Source organism: Ixodes scapularis, unplaced genomic scaffold (assembly GCF_016920785.2).
Source record: "Ixodes scapularis isolate PalLabHiFi unplaced genomic scaffold, ASM1692078v2 PGA_scaffold3__209_contigs__length_174095766, whole genome shotgun sequence".
NCBI classification, from domain to species: Eukaryota; Metazoa; Arthropoda; class Arachnida; order Ixodida; family Ixodidae; genus Ixodes; species Ixodes scapularis.
The window spans coordinates 42158225-42182952 of NW_024609868.1; the positions used below are offsets into that span (position 1 = coordinate 42158225).

General features: G+C 45.3%; 1 protein-coding gene across 10 annotated transcripts in view; it reads left to right on the forward strand.

Annotated features, from left to right (window-relative positions):
- The window catches only part of LOC8028448 (collagen alpha chain CG42342), a 420040-nt gene that overhangs the window by 304922 nt on the left and 90390 nt on the right, over positions 1-24728 (forward strand). For all 10 annotated transcript variants that reach the window (XM_040503858.2, XM_040503852.2, XM_040503854.2 and 7 more), the window contains 4 exons: positions 287-385; positions 2207-2251; positions 7211-7246; positions 17609-17740. In XM_040503858.2, the coding sequence (XP_040359792.1) occupies positions 287-385; positions 2207-2251; positions 7211-7246; positions 17609-17740 (312 nt within the window). The remainder of the gene's footprint in view (positions 1-286; positions 386-2206; positions 2252-7210; positions 7247-17608; positions 17741-24728) is intronic.

The window sequence follows — 24728 nt, forward strand, 5'->3', positions numbered from 1 at the left end:
AAAATGGTCCGCGACCAAAGGCCGTACTCGCAAACGTCCGTTGACCAACGCGCGCCTTCGACGTCACGCCTCAGCGGTGGCGCTGCTGTTGGCATGGCGCATGCGCAGAAGCTTTACCTCACGCGAATCTGTGTTTTGCTAGGTTGTGCACATGCGTAATGCCACCCGGTGCGACCAAACGCGGGCTTGTTTGTAAACAGCGTGTTGATGTGTATTGAGTGTCTGGCGGACGTTCACTCTCTTTTTCTCTTTACCACTCTCCTTTTTTTCCCCCTTTTTTTTTAAGGGATCTCAAGGTGAACCCGGTCCACCAGGACCCCCTGGACCTCCGGGCCCACCGGGGCTTCCAGGCTTCGACGGCGGAACGGGACCCCCGGGGCCTATAGTGGGTCTCCCCTGCTTGCCGCGTTCCGTCCTTCCGGCGGCAAACTATAAGTGACAGCTGTGTTGTGTTAGGAAACCATTGCAAGAAGCGAAAGTGTGCATTCGAACTGGTTAGGAAACATCATGATCTTAGCCCTGAGACACAGAGAAATAAATTTCCGGGTGGGTTTGGCGCCGGGTGTCTTCTCTTTGTGCGGTGTATATAGGTTGGTGATCAGTCTGTCTCACTGGGTTCCATCAAATCTTTGCAGCGGTATGTGTTTTTTTGTTTTGTTTTTGTTTTGTTTTTTTACTGTTTGTATGGACGGTTATACATATTGCTGTTCTCTCGAAATACACCCAACTTTGTTTGAGATCGTGTGTTGCCTTTCTCCGTTATTTATTTTGCTTGTCTGTGCCTCAGGGTTTATATTATGATGGAAACCCATCTTTGTTTTATTTGATTATATCATCGCAGATATTATGGTACACAGGCTACGTCTGAACTAGACTACGCAAAAAGTCGTCCACGTCATCAGAGGTGAGTACTCGTAGTCCTACATGCCGTTTCTTGGGTGCTGGATTGTTTCTAAGCTTTTCTGTGACCACAATTGCACGGATGCGACCATAGCGCATTAAATCGAGATATGACGACAATGATCGTATAAAAGAGAAATAGAAAGGAGGATTCCGGGCACGTAGCGAGACACCTGGTGATTCGACACGCTTCAGCCGCATCCTTGAAAATCTAGAAGTTTGGTTAGCTGGGCGAATTCGCACGACATAGTGAGCAGAACAGCGCACAAAAACACAAGGAAAGAAAAAAGGAACACAGAGATTGTGTGTCGTGCAATGTTCTTTTTCTCTGTCCGTGTCTCTTTGTGCACGGTTCTGTTCCCTACAACATGCAAATGTAGTCGTAGAAAAGCTCGGAAACAATCCAGCACCCAAGAAACGGCCTGTAGGACTACGATTGCTCACATCTGATAACGTGGACGATTCTTCGCGACGGTATCCAGACGCTAACGAAGAGCGAGATGTGCAGAGCTACTTATTTAAAATATTCCGCACGGACCATATGTGTGGGGCTACTCAGCGTGAATCTAGTGATGCTTAGGCTAACCATTCCGATTTCTAAAATCACTTGTAGCTTAATCTTTTTTTTTCAGATGCAAGGTTCCTTCTATTCCATTACATCTGTTCGTCTTTTAAATTAGTTGCGTAGTAGTGAACGTGCGGTATTTTGAGTGTCCGTCATTTTTATATGGGTTACTAGGAAGCGCATCCTGAAAGCGAACTTTTACCATCTTTATTTAACGCTTCCCCTTCGGTAATGCTTATTAGACCATCATTTCTCTACCTCGAACTCGAGATAATGACCACGTTTGAATTCCCACTGGAGAAACCGTGACGAACGGTACGGGCATGGACACATCTTCAGAGCTTTCATGCTTCAGCGAACGTTCTACTGCTAGCCCTTCAAAGAATCAACATCGAATATATCTGGTTTGACCTAATTTCCCCCATTGCCACGCTTGCCAAGTCCTGCTCGTAAACGGTGTAGTCATGGTCGCCTAACGTATTTCCATTTCCACGTATGTGTAAACGAAACGGATGTTTTTTTTTTTTTTTTATTATTATTATTATTACGCGGTTTTCTCGGAATTTACAAACATTCCTTTTAATCAGGTTTATACTATATCTGGATGCGCTAATGTATCAATATATAAGATTTTCTGTTGCAATCTCGTAACGTTTATTTTAAAAAAAAATGTTGGGCTATTGTCCCTTTGTTTCTCAAGATCAAGGAACATTTATTGTAACCATGTTTTTGTTTTCCTAGGGCCCTCCAGGAGAGCTCGGTCCCGGTGGGCCACCCGGACTTCTTGTAAGCAAGTTTTATTATTATTAATTGTTTTAATAATATAGTTTACACTATTATTTTTATAATTAATACTTGGGAGACGCTTAAGCTTCGCCTTTAAGGGTGGAACGCGAAAGCGTTATCCGGCCCCGTTCGCAAAGTCGTTCCGAAGCCGTGCAAGCGTGTGTGCATGGTCTACTCAGTAGCGTCGCATGTCACGTGACGCGTCACGTCACACGTGGCTTTGACGTCATGAACCTATCGACCCGCTAAATTAAGTGGAAATTTCTCCCGACAAATTTAGCGGCTCGATAGGGTAGCGTGTGACGTCAGACATGGCTGCGCGCGTTGCACTATGGAACTTCTTGGTCTCATCGACGCCGATGCTGGAGTTTCTGCCACACGAGCTCCTAAACGCTATGGCGTTAATATATTTTATTACGTGAGACTGCGAATTTCGACCTGTTTGATGCTTCATGCTGGGTATGGTCCCACAATCCCCCGCTCCCCGCTGGCTTTGATCGAACCGCGACAATCAACTTGGAGATAGCTGCATTTTTAATAATAATATTAATAATAATAATAATTATTATTATTATTATTGTCGGTCGGTACGCATTTTAACAATTTTCTATTAACGAAGCAGTGAAAAAAGCCGTTGTAATTAAGTTACTGTTTTGCCCCCTTCTTGGCGCTAAAGTTTAATCGTTTTGCAAAATGTCGATATTCCTATCCCCCACTTGTCATCGCAGGTGTCGCCACTATGCAGGAAGTTCTGACCTCTTAAAGGGGTGGTGCAACGATTTTATGATTAAAAGAATTTGCATCTCGTAATTTTTACGTTGCTTATCGTGTCCCAGAGGATAGAGAAAACACTTCTTTCATTAAAAATGTCGCGATTTCGCTGCATAATCGCAAAGCAAAAGTCGAGCTTTTTCCCCCACCTGCAGCCCCAAGTGGCAGCCGAAGGAACTACCGCGGAAAGAATACGTGACCTCGCTCGGCTCTAAGCTGCAGCATAGCGCCCGCTAATTTACGCAGAGAGAGGGAGGGGAAGCGTCCTCCGAGATAACACACGGGAAGCTACACGGCACTCCGAATGACGTCACTGGGAGTGCGACCAGGTGTGACCCTGAAGGCTCGTTCACACATCTGCGTTCGGAGCGACCACTATGCTTACGAACGAATGCAACCGCTGCGACTTCAACGACAACTGTGCGCGACGTGTACACACATATGCAACCGCATGCAACCGCACGAATCAACAGCCAATAAGAAACGAGCTTCAGCTCTTGCTCCTAGCCTATAGGAAGCAACCCAGCTACGCTTACAAACATGGCAGACGGTTTCGTGCCAGACGTGGGGTAGCGGGTCCTCGCCGGAGCAGCCAGAGGTTTCGGCTACGGCGTACAGTCACGAAGATCTGCTGTGCGCCTACAATAGCTTTGTAAAGGCTGGTTCAGACATCTGAAACGAACCCGTTATCCGCGACTGCGTCCGTTGCGACTGGAGCGACCGGAACGATCGCTCTACGCCGCGCGTACACTCCTGCTACCACTGCAACAAGTGCAGCGGGTCGGCAGCACGGCGACCGCCTCTCCGTTGCCGTCAGCTGTTTCAGCGGTGCCTCGAAAAAGAAGGGGACGCGCTGCCACTCACTTGCGTAGCAGAAAATAGACAGACCGTCTTCTATGACCTCAAGCTGTATTACTCTTGTTTTCAGGATACACTTGCAGGGTAGTGCATTAAAAAAAGAAAAAGATGCAGTACGCCGTCTTGCACGATCATGACTTTAATACAAGACTTAGCCAACAGTGCACATCTCGCCACACGCCTTTTCTACGATTATAAACGACGATGTAATCTTAGCAACAATATAGGAACGTAGAAATATAATTTGACAGACGATGCGAGCGTTCAGGATTGCTAACACTAATCACCTTTTTCGGGCGATGAAAACGCGTGAAAAATCGCATCCTTCATACGGTACGCACCAGTAATACCTTGAACTTGAGCACATGCATGAAATGCGCCAAAAAAGAAATCCGGGTGATGTTCGAGGACACAAATGCCAAGAAAGCACCACTGTAGTCGAAGTAAACAAACACGACGGCACGGGCGTTTCTGCTGTCTTGAGAGTGCTGCCACGAGATCGCCGCACGAGTAGGTGGATCGTCCCTTCTAGTACGTGGTGGGTTATCATAACTACACACGACGAAAATTCACAGTCAAGGATAGCGCTATTACGGGGAACGATGCCGTCCACGTCGACGATCACCACCGACGCCATGTTCTCAGATCGAAGGAGCCAGGGACGACCGGCATGCAACGCGCGCGACCGAGCTCGCTTCGACTTGTGATTGGTCTGTCGCTCCCGTCGTTCCCGAACGTAACGAAAAAGTTCAGCCCGGCTCAACTCCTTGCGTTGCGAACGAACACGAACGAAACGACCGTTTGGCGCTTCGTTGCCATGGTAACTCGTCGTTCCAACCGGTTGCATTCGTTCGTAAGCGTAGTGGTCGCTCCGAACGCAACTGTGTGAACGGGCCTTGAAGGCTGGGAGTGAGTTGAGGGGTGCCCGAAATACCAATCTTTATCTTTTTTTTACGCAAAAACTAGGACACGCAGGCGAAATCGGTTTTCTGTTCTCTACTTCAGAAGTGTCAGGGGGCAACTTCCAGAAATCTTTGACCGAAGTCCGAAAATCGTTGCACCGCCCCTTTAACATTATTGATGTCACATGCGCTTGGTGTCCTTATGCCCAGTGAGTGTAAAACTTGTTGCACACGAGCTCCCTCAGTGACTAGAGCAACTAAGCCGTTGTACTTAAAGGAACTTAAAGGAAAGCTGAAGAGGTTCTTGAAGAAACAGGAGTTAGTGGTGAATTCTAAAGTATATTTATCCCGTGAATCTTAATATCACGTTCGCTTTCCCCGAAGATGTAACTAAACTCGAGAAAACACGAAAAACCTCTGACCAGTCGTTACGTCATAATAGTATCATTTGACCGCTAAGCAAGTGTCACGCGTCTGGGAAGCGCCTGCAATGATATTTGTGATCCTGGAAGCCAAATGAATACAATTTTAAGCAACGCTAACACGCACCCGAAAAAATAAATAAATATATATATATATTATGCCAGGCGATTTATTTTGCTGTCAGGAGACTACCCAATCAAACTTTCGCTACAGCATCAGGTGTATTTTTAATAAAGTAAAAGGAAGTAACTGCTCGGAACCGAAACCAAAACTGGACTGGGGAGGAAGAAGAAATATAAAAAAGGAGAGCGTTGCCGAAAGTCACGTGGCTGTGCAACTTGATTTTTTTTTAATCAACGTATTTGCAGCCTTTTAGAAGCTACAATAAAATGTGTATCCTATTTCTTTCTCTATTTTTAATATTGAGCGTGTGCCCTCGATGACCCACGACTTTGCTTATATGTGAGGGTTGTGTCTAAACCATATAGAACGAGACATGAGCACAGAGAAGAGAGTGAGCGCGACTCGAACCGGCCAGTTCTTGATCGGCGGTTTTCAGGCGGAATGAGAACCAAGTTCGAGCCGCAAATCGTGTTCTGGGCAGGTGGGTTGTATTGTGTCATGTATAAATAAAAAGCTTGGCGAGCATAAATATCCCCTCAGCATCCTTTTAAGTGTTTTTTTCTCAAATACAAAACCACTTCAGTTTTTCTTTAAATGTATCCAGGAGTGTTGAGGGGCAATCTAGGAGATCCCTGGCACACCCAAATGTTCATTCTATTTCTGTTAGGTGTTGCCTACAAGGAGGCGGACTCTCCGATACTTTATATTTCATTTATATGTATATCTGTGCTTTAACGTATACGTGTGTTAGTTTAAATCTCTTTAACCGGAAATCGAAAGAACAAATGTTTAAGCTTAGCGTTATCTCTTCCGCTTTGATCGATTTCGTAATATACAGGGTGTTCGCGCCACTTCCGGCCGCCTTAACAGAGGGAGAGAAATAGCGGTTTTCCTACGTCTACCTTTTGTCCGCGTGGGTGCACGACGACTCTTGGTTTACTAGCAAGCAATGGCTCGAGAGCTCCGCGCTAGAATTTAGAAATGTCCGAGTCTCGTGCTTTTATGTTGCCGATGCGCACCGGCACAAACAAAATGTTACAACTTAAGTTCTTCCGATTACTTCGAGACAAGGGACACCAACTGACGCCGTCCAGCTTCACTGACCGCAGCCAAGCAGACGGTGCTTGCCTACTTCGATGTGCTGCCGACAGATGGCGCAACGCGACAAACGCGAGGATGCGGCGCCAGCGACACCTCGACCGATCATCTCCGTAGACGGATAGGTGCCAACCGGGCCATTGCGACACGTATAAATACAATCTGACACGGTACTCTTGAAAAGAAACTTTGAACACCAAAGCAAGCGAGTCAAAACATTAGAAAATTAGTCGTTACAAAGACTCGCGTTGAGCTGAAGGAAGCGAATAAAAACTTTCGGAAGGTTGTCTGCTAAAACCAAGGCCCAGCTCGGCGGCCCCTGCGGGGAAGCTCGGCGCGCTTCTTCGGAGCCTGGGAGAGGTGCATGCCCATCGCCGATGCCTTGCCGTTCACGAAGTATAGTGGAGCGTGTTTAAGGACGTGTGGATTTTAAGCCGTTCTCAGGTATATGAACCAGGCGGCTCGAATAGGTAGTAGTGAAGATGCGGCCACGGTACCATCGGCAGATTTGTAATTCCTTTGCGGGACAAGTGCTCTTTTCTTCCAACCATGGGTTCAGGAAGGCATGTCGATCCCGTATAAGTAAATTTCAGGCTGTAGTACAGTTAGTCCTCGGCGGTGAGACCTTACTGACGGGGGTCTTCAAAAGCAAGCGAAAACAATAGCCAACCGGAAGTAACATACTCCCACCGGAAGTTTGGTCATGTTTGTGTTTGTTTGCCTGCGCACACAATTTATCGCTTGCGATGGTTTAGTCTCTGAACAATCTGCTATTTTCTTCCAGGGCCCTGTTGGCAAAGACGGCTTGCCAGGACCAAAGGTATGTTAGCTCCAACACCGTATTTTATAGCGGGCCATCCGATGGTATGGTAATATTTCTTAATTATATTTTTTTTTAATTAAGAGCAGTACGTTTTATTTTCTTTTCCTATTATGAATATCAATTATTGCTTTAAAAAATACTATCAATGTTACTTCTGAGATTCCGAGAGAAATATTCGCGCAACGGCCAGTCATATCCGGAAGCATGAAGCGAGATTTCATAGATTTCAAGCTTCCACACAGAAAACCCCCCAAAAAAACAAAGAACATCAAAAACGTAAAGGCACAAAACGTATTTTTTTCTTTATCCAGCAACTGTTATATATATATATATATATATATATATATATATATATATATATATATATATATATATATATATATATATATATATATATATATATATATATATATATATATATATATATATATATATATATATATATATATATATATATATATATATTATAATAACCTTGTTAGGCTGAGCTCAAACCACCGAGGACATTCTTTTCTACAATTCGCTCGAGTATTGAAAACTCTGGTTTTCACCGCGTTCTTATGGCGGCGCATTATTAATGTCAAAAAAGTAGTTGATCATTCCTGTTTTACCACTGAGACAATATGACCACTGGAGCGCGACATCGCTCCCCTTTTTCACCGGTTACGCTTGTTATCAAGAGGTCAATAGTCTCTTCCTTGAGTACGCCGTGGTAAAGTACGCACGAAGACAATCCCGGTACCGCGTGTCTCAAATCGAAAGCTATCTTTCTCTCGCGGATAGTCACTTATTTTAGAGATTCCTCCCGCGATTTGTAGTAAAAGCCCACTGGCATTTTTGAAAAATTACCTACGTACGTCTCTGTGTCAAGATTTTCCAAGCAGATATATGCGACTACGTTTCGACGTAAGCCACTAGTGATTTCCTTTTGGCGTGACGCGCACCGAAACACGCCGAGGTATATATTACGACGCTGTCCTGCATTTCTGGTCGCGTCGTTGCCATGGCGACATATTTTTCTCCTCTTAATTCTTCATGGCCTCCTGCGACGACCGGTCGCGTATTATTTATGATCGTTCGTTATTGCTCGAGGCGCCGCCACGAGCCCGTTATGTGGAGAATGGGGCTGCCCTGTATCATCTACATACGCAAGAAATCATTCATCATGTGCTTGCTGTGCTCGTTCGTCTCCCTCTCGCTGTTGTGTTCGCCTGCTAAGATCAGTAGGATACCCTTGCCCCAAGCCCCGTGTTCACGAACGAGCTAATGATCTTGGTATGTTTCACAGTGAGGGACGAAGTGCTTCCCTCCACCTGATAACACCAGGTTACCAACCACAAGAAAAAAAAATCAAGTAAAGCAAGCTTCACTCGGTAATTAACTGTACAGGGTGTTTCTTTTTACATGCACACGTTATATATACATATCTTGTAAGGTGGGTGACCCTTACATGTGTGCTGTTTTCACTGTGTATTTCACGGGCTTTGCGGATGATAGACTGGTAATATATCACGATCCGTCGGCTAATTAACTAAAATTGCTAAATGAACGTTTTAAGTATTGGTTTTATCGGTCATGTTCGAAATTGCAGTTTTAAGGCCAGTCACTAATAATGGTTAGACCAAATTTATAAAAAAAGTTTATGGAAGGCAATGGTCTTTGAGATATTTAACGATATGTTTCTGAATGTTTGTCGGAGATTCAGGAAGTGAACGCACGAAGCGCGCCTCATTACCAATACACAAGAGTGACATACCCATGCCGATCACCTTTTTATCTTGGCAGGACGTCGTTTGGGGAAGCGTCGACCGGACGCTGACTAGATAACGAAAAGGTGTCAGTCACTCTTCTCCGCAATATTTAGGGCGCCCTACCATAAATAATAGGGCGCGCTTCTTGTTTTTATGTTATTTTTTTTATTATAAACTAGAACATGTAACTTTCTAATTGACCCTGTAAGTGAGTACGTCAAACATGGCGTCTGGGTCAAAAGAAACCGTTGCTAGGGACGTTGCTATGGACTAATGCATGGAGACTCCACATGAGGCTAGATTTTTGCTTACGAGTAAGTAAATATTTTTTTGTAAGTGACGTAACTTCATGATATCTAATTATAAAGATGTTCTCGTCGTCTCAGTGTCGTATTGCAATGATGAAAGCTACACTCGCTTTGCTTTGGTAGCAGACAACACGATATATTTTCTGGCCTTTGTTGCAGCGGGCGTCTTCATTGAATTGTGTCGTTAAACGAGTGACAAAAACAAGTGCATCGCCATGACAGTAGAGGCCTCCGCAATGTGCGTTTTTTTTCTGTGAAGAACCCAGCTTAGTTCAGGAGGGTGAAAATGCCGTAAAATCAAACCACGTCATGCAGTTCAGTTACGACGACGACCTGAAGTGCATTACTGGCGTAGTGCAGGCTAGCATGAGAAACAAATCGTATGCCGTCGAGGTAAGTCGTTTGTTATTAATATGATTATTGAGGTTGTCAGGTTATTAAAAAATTACATGTTTATCGCGATTTCGCAGTATTTTTTTCCCCCTTGATATACATCAAATTCCGTGGATGTATTCTTTTGGTGAAGATCTCCATCGAAGCCACGATGCGAGTATAATCTGTAATAAACTCACCTTATGTTTTTTATCCAGTTCTTTCGCGCTTTGGGGTGTTGCAGAAATTTTAATAAACTGCTAGAATCTTTCTCCACGCGATGGTTACAACCAGGTACGAAGCACCCTCCCATAGCGCGAGTCCGCAAACAAAATTTGGGATCTCAGTCGACCGCCTGAAGTGCTTTTCTCACGGGTGCAATGCGATCTTTTAGCAGACGACCATCTCGATCGACGTCCGGACTTTCGATTAACCATATTTTACATTGCACCAAACTATGAATTCTTATATGCGTCTGAAAATTATTATATTTCAGACAAATGAGATATCAGAATATCGTTTTTATTCACACGATTCAGACGCCGGCGCCGGCTTGGCTGGCGGACGTGTGGCAGGCGTATTACTTCTTGCATTCGTCGTCTGCTGCAGGCATCTTCAGGACCGGAAGTTGCAGTCGTGAATACTTCAGAAACAATCGATCACCGGCACACTTTTGTCGAAACATATACGACAATCAAGCTTCCTATATCTGTGATTTTTAGAAGTTTAAATCCTACTCCTGATTTTTGAATGGTCGGGTTTTCGTAGCGAAACCTAGCCACATGTATTTGTCCATAACAACGACCCTAGCAACGGTTTGTTTGGACCCATGACGTCACACTTACGGAGTCAATTGTATAATTAGTTGGATAATATTGGAGCTATACACCCGATTGATCTATCTTCTCCGCTGGTGTCAGCTCGTTTTAAATCTCCCCGAACGCGCTTAAGAGTCGAACTTCAATCGAACGTTTGCTCAACTTTGCGTGAAAACTTTGCAAAAGTCGCACCTGGTCGACCTCGAACCTCGGCGAGTTCTCGACATATCTAATTAGGATAGGCCATTCTGTGGTTCCAGCTCCGAATTTTGTTCTCCTTCCTCCCTGGGTTTAGAAAAAATTTATGGCAAACTGTTAGGCAATTGTGTTCCATACGTGAAACGTTCTAGCATCGGAAACGTTTAGCGATACTCCTGAGTTTTCAGAGGCCAGACGCCTATGTTCACAGCGCTCTTCTTTTGATACTTTAACGCGAACCATGTGTACACTTGATAGTTGTTCTTTGATTGAAGCGATACTACCACCAATCGGGCTGACGAACCTGGCGATCTTTTAGAGCCTTTCATACTCTCGAGCTCTTCTTCCTTAGTGCTCACAGGTAATAGAGCTCCTCCTCGCCCACCTCACTCCTCCTCGCCCACCCTCTGGTCACGTGACCTCTACGTTAACCAATCAGCGTCGAGCACTTGACTCCTCCTCTCCCACCCGGCAACCAATCAGTGTCGAACCTCGCGGCCACGCTTTTATCTTGGCTTAACGAAATACCGAAAACCTAGCCAAAGAACGTTTCACGTTAAAATAGGTGAGGCGATTGTAGCGGTCGTTACGGTGTCGCAACTCCTGGCTGCCGAGGAGGCTTCCGTAGACCGACAAGCTGGACAGCGATCTACGGCACAACATGCGTCCGCTGCATCCACCGCCGCTGGTGTGACACCGCAAGGATCGCGGCCGTCGACAGCACATGACACTCCCATGACGTCATCAGGCCGAAATTGAGCAAGGACCACTTTTGAGTATGTGGTAGACACACAGGTCGAAGACGCGCTTCCGGACACCAGAGTACAACTTGGGGTGTAGTCTGCGACAAAATGAGCTAGCCCAGGCCAGCGCCCATTGAAAGGGGCGAAATGCCGCCTTGGGAGTCTCCGACATGCTAAACCAGAGGTCTCAAACAAGCGGTCTACGGGCCGCATGCGGCCCGCAACTCGCTAAAATGCAGAGCTGGCAGTAATGTAATTACTGTAATGAAATTACAGTAATTTAATTACTTGTTCCAGTAATTAGTAATGTAATTCATTACTTTTTGTAGCAGGTAATTTAGTAATGTAATGAATTGCTCCAGCGACGGTAATTGTAATTAAATTACCTAATTACTTTTTCGCACCAGGCATATTTTTTGTGTTCACAATACACAAGAGCGCTTTTCTTTTTATTTTACTTTTTTTTTCCTCTCCACCTTTCCAAAAAACGCTCTTTGGCCGCCGCTATGTTGCTGATGCTAATGCGGCTGGTGCGACTCTCGCGCCCGCTATCAGCTAGACATTTTCTGCCACTCTCTTGAACTGTGAAAACCCGCTCAGCGCGATTCTCTACCTATGTTTTGCGGTGTTGCATTCGACGTTTTCTGGCACCTCTTGAAAGTTTCCGCTTACTTTTTCTGATGCATACTGCGTACCCTCTCTGTGTTATCGTCCACTGTGAGAAATAGGGCTGGTAAGTGCCTTCCATTCGAGCTTTTCTGCTCGACATTCTCGGGGAACGAAGGAGGGGAGGTAGGTCGAACCAAGGCCCCTGGTGGAACGGCCCTCGACGCGATTTTGCGAACAATGACAAGTGTTCTCCCCCTCCCAGAGATAATCCGCGTTGGGTCCTCAGTCCCTTCCCAAAATAGTTGTCCGGGTTGGAGTGGGAAACGGATCAGTCGCGTGCGTTCCTCTGTCCATCGGTAAACATGCAACAGAGAGTTCTAGCTGTGTGCCATGAACTGTGTAAATAATGTAAATAAAGTTATCTGTAAAAGGAAGTTATCAATAATTCCTTTATATTTAAAAGTTTTCAAAAGTAATGCAAAAGTAATGTCATTACTTTTAAAAGTAATTTGTAATGGTAATTAATTACTTTCTGGCTGTGGTAATTTGTAATGTAATTTAATTACATTTAAGCAATTATCAGCAAAGTAATTAGTAATGTAATTTAATTACAAAATATGAGTAATTTGGCCAGCTCTGCTAAAATGAGGCCCGCATGAAGGAAGCCCCAAATGTCCGTGAGCTTTAGGAATGGCATGCGCCGTAATGATCTCCAATTGCCGATTCATTTCTGCTCGAAACGAAGCTCTGATCTTATAACGTATTCGGATAGTTTATTCTATTTCGTTTCTATTTGACTTCTTTTTTGTCTTAATATTTGCTTTCCAGCTTTCTGTGACGCTAACCATCTGTATTACAATACACCTTTCCGGAAAATTGCAGGAGACCTCGCGACGAGTGGAATTGTGGGGCTGTTCCGATGTACGCTCATGCAGATTCCAGCGCTTCGTATATCCTGGAAGCGACATGATTAATTGTCTCTTATCATCAGGAGCTCAGAACGCACAAAGGATAAAGCGAACACGAAAAGATTCATTCACACACTCTGCTTTGACTTCCTTCGGTCATATCCGCGTTTTAAAATCACAAGATGCTAAACCTACGTCAACTTCGTGTTCGATTCCTGGATGATCCCACATGACGTGCATCGGAACGTCATAATTGTTCGAGCAACCTGTCGGGGTGCCATGTACTTCCGGAAAGATGTATTCCGTTACTAGGCTGCAAGTACCTGCGAGTGCTACCTGTTTGCTCGACGGCGTACCTCGCTTCACTGACTCTCGTTCAGCGGGAACAACTCCCAGCGATAACGCTATGAGCTCGAGGCTCTCGCCTTTAGAAAATGTCATCATTAGAATTCTCAGACTGCTGTTGTAAATATCGTCAGGAAAGCAAGAACTGTTGTATGAAGATATTTTTTTCGAGACATGTAATTGAGCTCGATTACTTTCAGTGTGAAATGAGCAACTATGAGGACAGTGTACTTGCTCTCTTATTTTACAATATATATATATATATATATATTTATACGGTAAGAAGGTTCAACGTGCCGGTTGGACGTAAAACGAAAGTGGAGGAGATCCAGGAAAGGCCTTTCTTAACTGCACCCACGTTTCAAGCGTCGGTCCCCGCTTAAAACTTCGGTGCAGTTAAGAAAGGCCTTTCCTGGATCTCCTCCACTTTCGATATATATATGGGTGGTTTCATCTCAAATCGTGCAGGCAAAAAGGGTCGAATTTTTAATTTCGATGAAAAAAATATATGTTATGGCGCCGTTTCTAAAACCGCAGTCGACACAAACCGCAAGTTCGTCGGATTTTTCGTTCTCGACTTATGAATTTTTAAAGAGGCCACGGCGAAAAGCAGTGTTTTTCACACCCGTCGTGGGTCGGATGTTTCGCTTGATCTACCGCCATGGATTTTCAGTCCACATTATATTATCTTTTTTGAAGCACTCTGTGGACACATTTAAAAGGCTCCAGTACCGTGAAAAAATTTTAGACCTTTTGCTTTTTTTCTGAAAAAATGTCAAAAACGCCTCCCCGGTCAATTGTTGACGAACTTTGACAATTAATTACTGGCGATCTACTTGGGTTACACCGATATTTTTGATGTCCACGGAGAGCCCAAAACACGGTCTTTATATTTATTATAAAATGCCTTGGCTGTATAAAATATCCTTTTCGGTACGTTTACGTTAATAGTATGCGAAAACCAAAAAGTACCATTTTTGAAATTGATTTTCTCAAAAAACCCATTTTTTATTTTTTTTATTTTTTGTTCAAATGTAGATATGATAGTTGTCTACACGAAAATCAAGCCTAGAGAGTGTATATTTTGTTTGCATGTTTTATATTTAGGCCTCAATAACGGGAAAAAGACGTCTTTGTTTTGCAAGACTTAAGTCAGACATAGCGACCCATGCGTCTCTATGAATTGTAAAAAAGTTTTCTTGAATTTTCTTCTGCATTTTGTAATCAATTATAAACAGATTTTGTGGTATTAAATATTTATGTATGTTTGGATAAGAGCGGGAACCATGAGATACATATCTAACCAAATCAGCAGGCCTAGTAGACTTTCAATAACCAAAAGGCTCAGACGTTGTATTGTTTCGATTTATAAACCTTTCAAAGTAAACTAGTACGACTAGCTATTAGCTGTCATATTATTAAGACAAAGAAAGTCACCACATCGTCGATATATTATACACAATTCTTTACGAAACCAAACACTGGGGCTTGTTCACAGCACATCGCACAGGTCACCAGGGAATGTCCTTTCACTTCCGTAATACACAAAAGTGGTGACACAGAAACAGTCCTAAACACACAGAGAGTGTGTCATGGAGAGGGGTAGGAAATAAAGATAAATAAATAGGAATTAAATTGCCCAACTCCGATCTTAACGAAAATTGCGTTAAAAAAAAAAAAGTATTTAGGTTTGAGCGGTGGCAAGGCGATAGGTCCACGCCTGGTGGAGAGTCAGAAAAAGAAGTCGACGGCACGTAAAGGTAAAACAAAACAAAAAAATTAATAATTTAATAAAGACGGGAAAACTCAGCCGCACATGGCAAGAACAAAAACCAACTCCCCCGCGCATTCCCTAAACGGGGCGCAACCAAATGCGTGCGAACACGCTCTCTACATCACCGCCAGGCCGCTACGCCATAACGAAATAAACCTAACAACTGGACAGTGCTAACAAACAGTTAGTAAGAAAACATTGAAAAAAAAAAAAACGTTCAGAAAAAACCGCATTCGAGAAACAAAGTTCAGCGGGGCGAAGAAACACACACGAGTCGGTCCCACGACATAGAAGTCTGGCATGATGACGGCGTCCAGATGATGCTCGAATCTGTTCCTCCCTCTATTACGCACATCCACGACGGCTGTGCGGAACAGTGGCTGTACGAAAGAAAGTGAAGAATAGATTCGAGCAGGCGATGCGCGAGAAGGTAACCGAGACTATGCTTCAAGCTTCATATCGGGAGAGGAGCTTTCGAGGTAGTTTCTGCAGTTACTCAAATTTTCTCTTTCCCCTTCCCTTTTTTCAAAAGAACACGTCAGCCGGCGCTAACGTTTCATCTCGGGAGAAGCCCACTCTTCACAAACGGTTATAGTTGACAAGGAGGCTGACTTCGACCCAACTAGTCTCCAAGCAGAATACAAACACAAGTATACTTGCCAACACGCTCGTTTTAATGTCAGTCTCCGGGCTTTGCTGTTTCCAAAAGAGATAACCCTTTATAAGGACAGAACGAGCGGGTTGGTGGGGATAATTAAACTTAAACACTCCCTTCTCGTTTTCTTCCTCAAGTTTAATAGATAACCCTTCGGTGCTATCGGATCTCCCCGGAGAGAGAGAGAGCACGGCCGTTTCAAGGTAAGGATAGGGCGCTCGAAGCTAGGGCAAACATGCGGTATCGTTTCACGCGTGCACGGATGGCTGGTTTCAAATTTCCTTACATCCCTAACGAAACCGGCCCATCTTCGTGTGTGCGTCTGCGCGGTTTCTGTCCCGCGCCGCCGGTTTTAGCGCGCACGCGGCGTTGTTTTGGCTGGCGGAACAGTTGTTGACCGTCGACATTGTAAGGCCGTGGTGTCCTCATCCTTTCAGGCAACGATTCCTTTGCTTTCCCTTGTGCAATACTCTGACAGACTCCTCCTGGGTGGCTGTCACTGTTCGCCGCGTTTACGACACAATGGTACCATTTCACTTTTGGTGACACAGGGTGCTCTGCTCGCTTTACTGACACGGGCCATCTCATCTAACACAACGAGCGCGAAAGGTCGTGGTCATCTGCTGGCTCCGAAAGGGCGGGACGTTCATGCAGGCCAATGAGGGCCCCGAATCAATAAGACGTCTGCCGACTCCTACACGTTAAAAATTTACGACACCTGCTGGTGTGTTAAAAAGTGTTGCTTTCTCTTTTTGGAACTCCTCCGATGTAGCTTGCCGCCTACAATAAAATTTAAATAATAAATAAATATATCAGGGTGGAAATACTGTATTTCATTTTTATGTGGGAGCGTTGAAAAAAAGAAAAAAATCTATTTCCAAGCTTGTGAAGACGCGCAATTCGCAAGTCCACTGAAGCCGTAAAAAACACGTTTTTGTACGATATTGATGCTTAAATGTAGAACATACAAACAAAATATACACTTTCTAGGCTTGATTTTCGTGTAGACAACTATCATATCTACATTTGAACAAAAAATTAAAAAAATAAAAAATGGGTTTTTTGAGAAAATCAATTTCAAAAATGGTACTTTTTGGTTTTTGCATAATATTAACGTAAACGTACCGCAAAGGATATTTTATACAGCCAAGGAATTTTATAATAAATATAAAAAGCGTGTTTTGGGCTCTCCGTGGACATAAAAAATATCGGTGTAACCCAAGTAGATCGCCAGTAATTAATTGTCAAAGTTCGTCAACAACTGACCGAGGAGGCGTTTTTGACATTTTTTCAGAAAAAAAGCAAAATGCCTAAAATTTTTTCATGGTATTGGAACCTTTTAAATGTGTCCACAGAGTGCTTCAAAAAAGATAATATAATGTGGACTGAAAATCCATGGCGGTAGATCAAGCGAAACATCCGACCCACGACGGGTGTGAAAAACACTGCTTTTCGCCGCGGCCTCTTTAAAAATTCATAAGTCGAGAACAAAAAATCTGACGAACTTGCGGTTTGTGTCGACTGCGGTTTTAGAAACGGCGCCATAACATATATTTTTTTCATCGAAATTAAAAATTCGACCCTTTTTGCCTGCACGATTTGAGATGAAACCACCCATATATATATATATATAGGCACGGGTATCGAAGAAGAAAGGAACCCTTAGTGGGGGGAAAACAGCAACAACGGGCGATTTAATCTTCGACGTTTCGGCCGGGGTCCAGCCTCTGTCAACTTTCGAGCCCGTCTAGGTAGATGTTGCTTGAGCGGTGCGTCGCGGACGGAGGTCTGATTCGAACGTAGCCACGACTGTACGGAAGACCCGTGGTCGTATTTGATGTCGGCGTGCGTTTATTTTGCTCCTGCCGTTGGTTTCAGGGCGAGAAGGGCGACAAGGGCGAGCGAGGCCTGACGACGACGTTGGACGGCAACACGTTCCCAACGGGCTTCATTGAGGGACCGGCCGGACCCCCAGGACCTCCGGGCCCTGCGGGACCCCCGGGCAGAAAGGTGAGCCGCACATATTGACGCCTCCGAACATCAAAAGTCTGGAAACGAAGGCTCCCCCTGCACATACAGTCGCTCGAGGACGGCTGTTGGCATTTTGACATTCGACAAAAGCACTCTGGAACGCAGCATGGTATTCCAAGCGATAGCTTTACGTGGGCGCGCTCCACGGATTTTGCTTCCTCATGTTGGTCTGAGTGCGAGACGTCAAAGTGTCGTGACGTCAGGTTTCACGTGACGTCACTTTTTTCACGTGACGGCATGGTGTCACCTGACATCACGGCGTAACGTGACGTCATGGTATCACGTGACGTCAGTGTCACGCGACGTTACAGTGTCACTGACGTCAGAGTGCCACATGACGTCAATGTGTCACGTGACGGCACATGTCACGTGACGTAATGGTGCTACGTGACGTCACGGCGTTACGTGACGCCATGGTGGCCCGCGACGTCGCAGTGTCACGTGACGTGACGTCACAATTTTCCCGCTAAATCCTGTAGGGGATTTTCGATCTTCTACACTCAAGCTGAGTGAACGATAATAGTTTGCTTTTTTTTATTTCCCTCGTGGAATAAACAAATAGTCATTGTCATCAATTAGTTCTTTTTTTTTTATCGTCGAGGAAGCCAGCGGTCCTTTTTTGATTAGATCTTCGCGTTTTTAAAGAAAACTATAGGATTGCATTGGGGTTTCCAATTAGGCGAGATCTCGTATATAGAGAGCTGAAGCATACATTTCGAAAGTTAGAATAGGGCGCGTAAGTATGATGCTTTCTTTTTCTCGCGCGTCACAGGCACTGGTCTATAAATTCACGCTTTTATATTTGATGTAAGTTTGCTTTTTCTTTCAAGTATCTTGTATTTTGTTCGACATCGGGTGTTCCTTAAAGGGCTACTCCACCGATTTTTTCATTGTCTCCGATTTGCTTGAAATTTTGCTAAGCTAACCAACAAACATCGCGAAAATAGTATCCCAAATATTAGGTCAAAATATTGTTTTTTCGCGAAGTTATTGAATTTACAGTTTTGGTCCTCCCCGTGTTTTTCAAGCTCGAAGTCTCTACTGGCAACAATGAAAAAGTGACGTCAGTGGAAGGCAGGGGTTCACTCTTTGGGCTGTAGATTTTGTTTTAAACTGATTCGAAGCAGTTTCATGGTGTCAAATGAATGCTTGGGAAGCTCGCTGCAGTACCCGCGCTCCAGCACGGAACAAATGATTGGCATATTCTATTTTTTGGCTGCTTGCTCGACTGGCAAGCCTGCCTGCCACTGACGTCACGGCCCTGAAAAGCGCGCGTATATTTGAATGTTGGTTTTTGCATCATTTTCATTTGCCGATTTCGGAATAACTATTATGAATTTCGCGATTCTAAATAACATACCGGAGAGAGGAAAGCCCGGGGAGTCCGAAAATATAGTTAGTTGAGGTAGCTCAAAAAATCGGTGGAGTTCCCCTTTAAGGATCAATCCTGGGCCCCCTTTTGTTGTTGATATTTATTTATGATACAGTGTCTTGTGTAAGTAGTTGTAAACTGCAACTTTTTCCTGGTGATAATAGGTTATTAACGAGCATTCATACTATTTTAGACTGTGATATGCTACAAAAAGATGTGTCTTTAATGTTTTAGTGGTGGGAGCTAAATCAACTGTGTCTCAACCCCCGAAAAACAAAGGTGTTTCCTTTTTCCCGACGACATGCTTGTGTTGATTTTTGCATTTAATCTCGACAGAATACCAATAAAGCGTCTATTAATTATAAAATATCTTGGCGTGTACGTTGATAATTGTTTGACTTTTAGAAACCATATATCTTTTATCGTGGGCAATACCTATAAAATGTTAGGAATGGTATCTCGATTGACGAAGAATTTTAGGAACCCCCACTCTTTTATGCATCTTTGCAATTCCTTTGTAAGGTCACGACGTGAATAGATATCTAAAACGCGGGCTATGAGCATTGAAAATGTTAAGAAAAAGATTATTCGAATTTTATATGATAGATTGAGCGCCGTTTTTTATTCCCGTTCTGATGTTTTGTCGGTCCAAGACATACATCAAACTTCGTCGTTCTCTGGACGCTCTCCGTAAATCACAATGGTTAACCCAATGTATGTTCTACTGGAAAGTGGACATGTATGTATATTTGTTAAAATAATACTTTTTTTTTGTCGGGTGAAAACGAACCTAATTTGTGAAACTTTGCTTCTATGCGCCGTCCAACTCATCGGTTCAGTGCAACGTAATTCGAAACCCACGGGCGAGAAAGATTGTAGCTTCATAATGCTATTTGCATTATGCGCGCACTTGTTTTCACGAAGTATTTTGCTACTGATGAACATAACAGAATATCCCGCTAAAAACCAGTATCGTGTCTCTTTCGATTAATTTTTTTTTTTTTTTATTGCAGAATTGTTTCGGCGAATTACGACGCACAGATGCGCGTTGAATGCACTACGTAGGTCATGCTGATCGCAATTTCGGAACAACACGTAATCGGCTTTTCATTCCTCGCTAGGGCCTTTTTCGATCATAAAAGTCGACAGGATCATTTTATGCAATTCCAGAACGTAAACGCGCGAAGCTTATTTACGCAGTAAGGCTTCACAATTCCATTGGGCAACAGTAGCTTGCGATAAATTGCAGAACACGGATGATCGGAACGGGGGAATTTAAAGCGTCTTTCGTAAGTAAATAAAACTTCGGCAGGATCGGTCGCCGTAGCTAAATAAACTTATTTTGAAAAACCTCATTTCGAGATCTTGTTTGTTGGCAAACAAACGCGACCGACACAAAACCAAAAGCTCATTCTATAAAAAGAACCGAGACAAGCGCTTTTGCTTTTTTTTTTTTTTGTAATTGAAACGCACCCTTGCAGAAAATCAAAAAGCGCCGCCCCTTTAAAAGCATAAATGAGAAGACGAACAAAACCAAATGATGCCCCTATTCGTAAACTCCAGACTTCACAACTAAACAACCTTAGCAGCTCTGTTCTACCTCGCACCCCAAAAACAACGAAATAAAATCAGAAAAACGCCATTCCTTTGCAGGCTCTCTGGTTCTAAACATACCCCCGGATTCCTTCTATCAAAAACCGGGTTCAAATGTTGTCGCGCAATCTCGACCGCTCGACTTTTTTTTTTCTTTTTCATTTTGTCTTTTTGACGTACCAATTTATCCTTCTTACAGCTCTCTCCCTCTCTCCTCCTTAATCTTTGACTCCCTGTTCTTGCCGTGAACGCCTTTTTCACTCGCTGGATCCCCTCAAATCTCGCGAAATATTAACGACGGGGCGTTCTTCTCCCTGAGATCTCATATAAGAGTCGGCGAGGTCCCCTGGAAGTTAGAAGAGGAAAACGCGGAAGACAAGATACATGGCCGCGTGAGCGAGCGGCATCCGTCACTTTCCCACGTCGCGGTAGAGCTGGAGAAAGGAAGCGCGTGAGCGGCGCGTGCTCGCCTGTCCCGGCGGGATAATCGGTTTACCGCGCCCTCATCAACTCGTAATCCCGTGGCGAATTTCCCCATAACCCTTCCCGCCTAATCCGGACTGCGGCCCGACGAATAGTGTTTTTCACTCTCCTTATCCGCAAAATTTCGATGCACTCCAGAGCGACACACGCGCAACGTATTACGGGACACGCTCATATGGCGCTCCACGCGCGTCTCGCGGCTGTAGGCGAGGCACGTATATACAGCGGTACGTACGTAAAGCGGGTCGCACGTGCAGCGAGACGCGCTTTTTTCGAGACACGGGTACCCTGAAACATGCTTATAGCGAAATACGCGTACAGCGAGACAATTGCACTCTGACACCCGCGCACTTTGAGACGCGCGAACTCTGATGGTGAATTCCACTCGTAGATCCGGAGCGCTTTCCAAAATCCGCGAGGGAGATGAAATTCCGCTCCGCGCACTTTGAGACAGGCGAACTCTTAGACAGGCCACGGCCTGACTGGAAGCGCGCGCTGTCTTTCTCTTCTTAAGCCCTTGGAATTAGGGCAATCGCCACCTTCCGCCGCAATGCAAGGGGGGCGCTGTCACATCACCCCTGGGCCAGCCCTGGGGTACCCTTTACCGTTTGCACAGAGCGCGTATGACAGCGTATCTCAGTGCTGTCGCAACTTGCGGCCGAGATTTTTATAGCCTTTGACACCGGAGCCTTACGTTTAGACCCTCAGCCACTATCTAATACGCTTCTAATGAGCCCAAAACGGTGAATATTTGACGCACTTCTCCGAGAGATTCGGGAGTAAAACGTAGTAAGTAGAGACAGCGAATGCGATTGCGGAAAAACTATACTCGTCCTTACCTCCAGGACTTCCGTTGCAACTCAAGAACAGGAGGAGACGGAACCCTTCTACGCGGAGGAACTTTAAATGATAAATAATTCGTACACTCTCGTGAAATGTAAGCAGGCCCAATCGATCTATTTCCGTGGTCTGCATCATCATTTCATAGGCCGAACATGAAGTCTGTCACCTGCTGTAGTAGACGGTGTAGTAGTCTGTACAATTTTCCGAACAAGGGCACGCGAGGGGTCAGACAAAAACAGAGGTCCCGTCCATGTCACAGGGGAACGCAGTTTGCTGACGACACTGCCTTTCGGTAGAGTGACTTACATCGGAGCGAATTTCAATAAACCGTTGCCAAAGCAACAACCTACGAAGCTCGAACACCAGCGCAAAGCAGCTCGAAGGGACTCTCCGAGTGGGGTGAAGTGGGGTGATCTGGTTGCGCCCCTGGCGGGAAGCAAGTGAACTACATACGAAGCAAAAATGCCATTGACTCCCGGGCGATTGCAAAGGCCGTAAGAAAAGAAAGAGAGCGCGCGCCTCCAGTCCGGCCGTGGACAAGCGTACTCTGAGACACGGGTACCCTGAAACACGCTTGCAGCGAGGCAGGCGTATATCGGTGCACACGTGCAGTAGGACAGGCTTATAGGGAAATATTCGTTTACAGTGAGACCATTGCACTCTGACACCCGCGCACTTTGAGACACGCAAACTCTGAGACACGCGTACTCTGAGACACGGGTACCCTGAAACACGCTTGCAGCGAGGCAGGCGTAAATCGGTGCACACGTGCAGTAGGACACGCTTATAGGGAAATATTCGTTTACAGTGAGACCATTGCACTCTGACACCCGCGCACTTTGAAACACGCAAACTCTGAGACACGCGTACTCTGAGACACGGGTACCCTGAAACACGCTTGCAGCGAGGCAGGCGTATATCGGTGCACACGTACAGTAGGACACGCCTATAGCGAAATATTCGTTTACAGTGAGACCATTGCACTCTGACACCCGCGCACTTTGAGACACGCAAACTCTGAGACACGCGTACTCTGAGACACGGGTACCCTGAAACACGCTTGCAGCGAGGCAGGCGTATATCGGTGCACACGTGCAGTAGGACACGCTTATAGGGAAATATTCGTTTACAGTGAGACCATTGCACTCTGACACCCGCGCACTTTGAAACACGCAAACTCTGAGACACGCGTACTCTGAGACACGGGTACCCTGAAACACGCTTGCAGCGAGGCAGGCGAATATCGGTGCACACGTACAGTAGGACACGCTTATAGCGAAATATTCGTTTACAGTGAGACCATTGCACTCTGACACCCGCGCACTTTGAGACACGCAAACTCTGAGACACGCGTACTCTGAGACACGGGTACCCTGAAACACGCTTGCAGCGAGGCAGGCGAATATCGGTGCACACGTACAGTAGGACACGCTTATAGCGAAATATTCGTTTACAGTGAGACAATTGCACTCTGACACCCGCGCACTTTGAGACACGCAAACTCTGAGACACGCGTACTCTGAGACACGGGTACCCTGAAACACGCTTGCAGCGAGGCAGGCGAATATCGGCTCACACGTACAGTAGGACACGCTTATAGCGAAATATTCGTTTACAGTGAGACCATTGCACTCTGACACCCGCGCACTTTGAGACACGCAAACTCTGAGACACGCGTACTCTGAGACACGGGTACCCTGAAACACGCTTGCAGCGAGGCAGGCGAATATCGGTGCACACGTACAGTAGGACACGCTTATAGCGAAATATTCGTTTACAGTGAGACAATTGCACTCTGACACCCGCGCACTTTGAGACACGCAAACTCTGAGACACGCGTACTCTGAGACACGGGTACCCTGAAACACGCTTGCAGCGAGGCAGGCGAATATCGGTGCACACGTAGAGTAGGACACGCTTATAGCGAAATATTCGTTTACAGTGAGACAATTGCACTCTGACACCCGCGCACTTTGAGACACGCAAACTCTGAGACACGCGTACTCTGAGACACGGGTACCCTGAAACACGCTTGCAGCGAGGCAGGCGAATATCGGTGCACACGTACAGTAGGACACGCTTATAGCGAAATATTCGTTTACAGTGAGACCATTGCACTCTGACACCCGCGCACTTTGAGACACGCAAACTCTGAGACACGCGTACTCTGAGACACGGGTACCCTGAAACACGCTTGCAGCGAGGCAGGCGAATATCGGTACACACGTACAGTAGGACACGCTTATAGCGAAATATTCGTTTACAGTGAGACAATTGCACTCTGACACCCGCGCACTTTGAGACACGCAAACTCTGAGACACGCGTACTCTGAGACACGGGTACCCTGAAACACGCTTGCAGCGAGGCAGGCGTATATCGGTGCACACGTGCAGTAGGACACGCTTATAGGGAAATATTCGTTTACAGTGAGACCATTGCACTCTGACACCCGCGCACTTTGAGACACGCAAACTCTGAGACACGCGTACTCTGAGACACGGGTACCCTGAAACACGCTTGCAGCGAGGCAGGCGTATATCGGTGCACACGTACAGTAGGACACGCTTATAGCGAAATATTCGTTTACAGTGAGACAATTGCACTCTGACACCCGCGCACTTTGAGACACGCAAACTCTGAGACACGCGTACTCTGAGACACGGGTACCCTGAAAC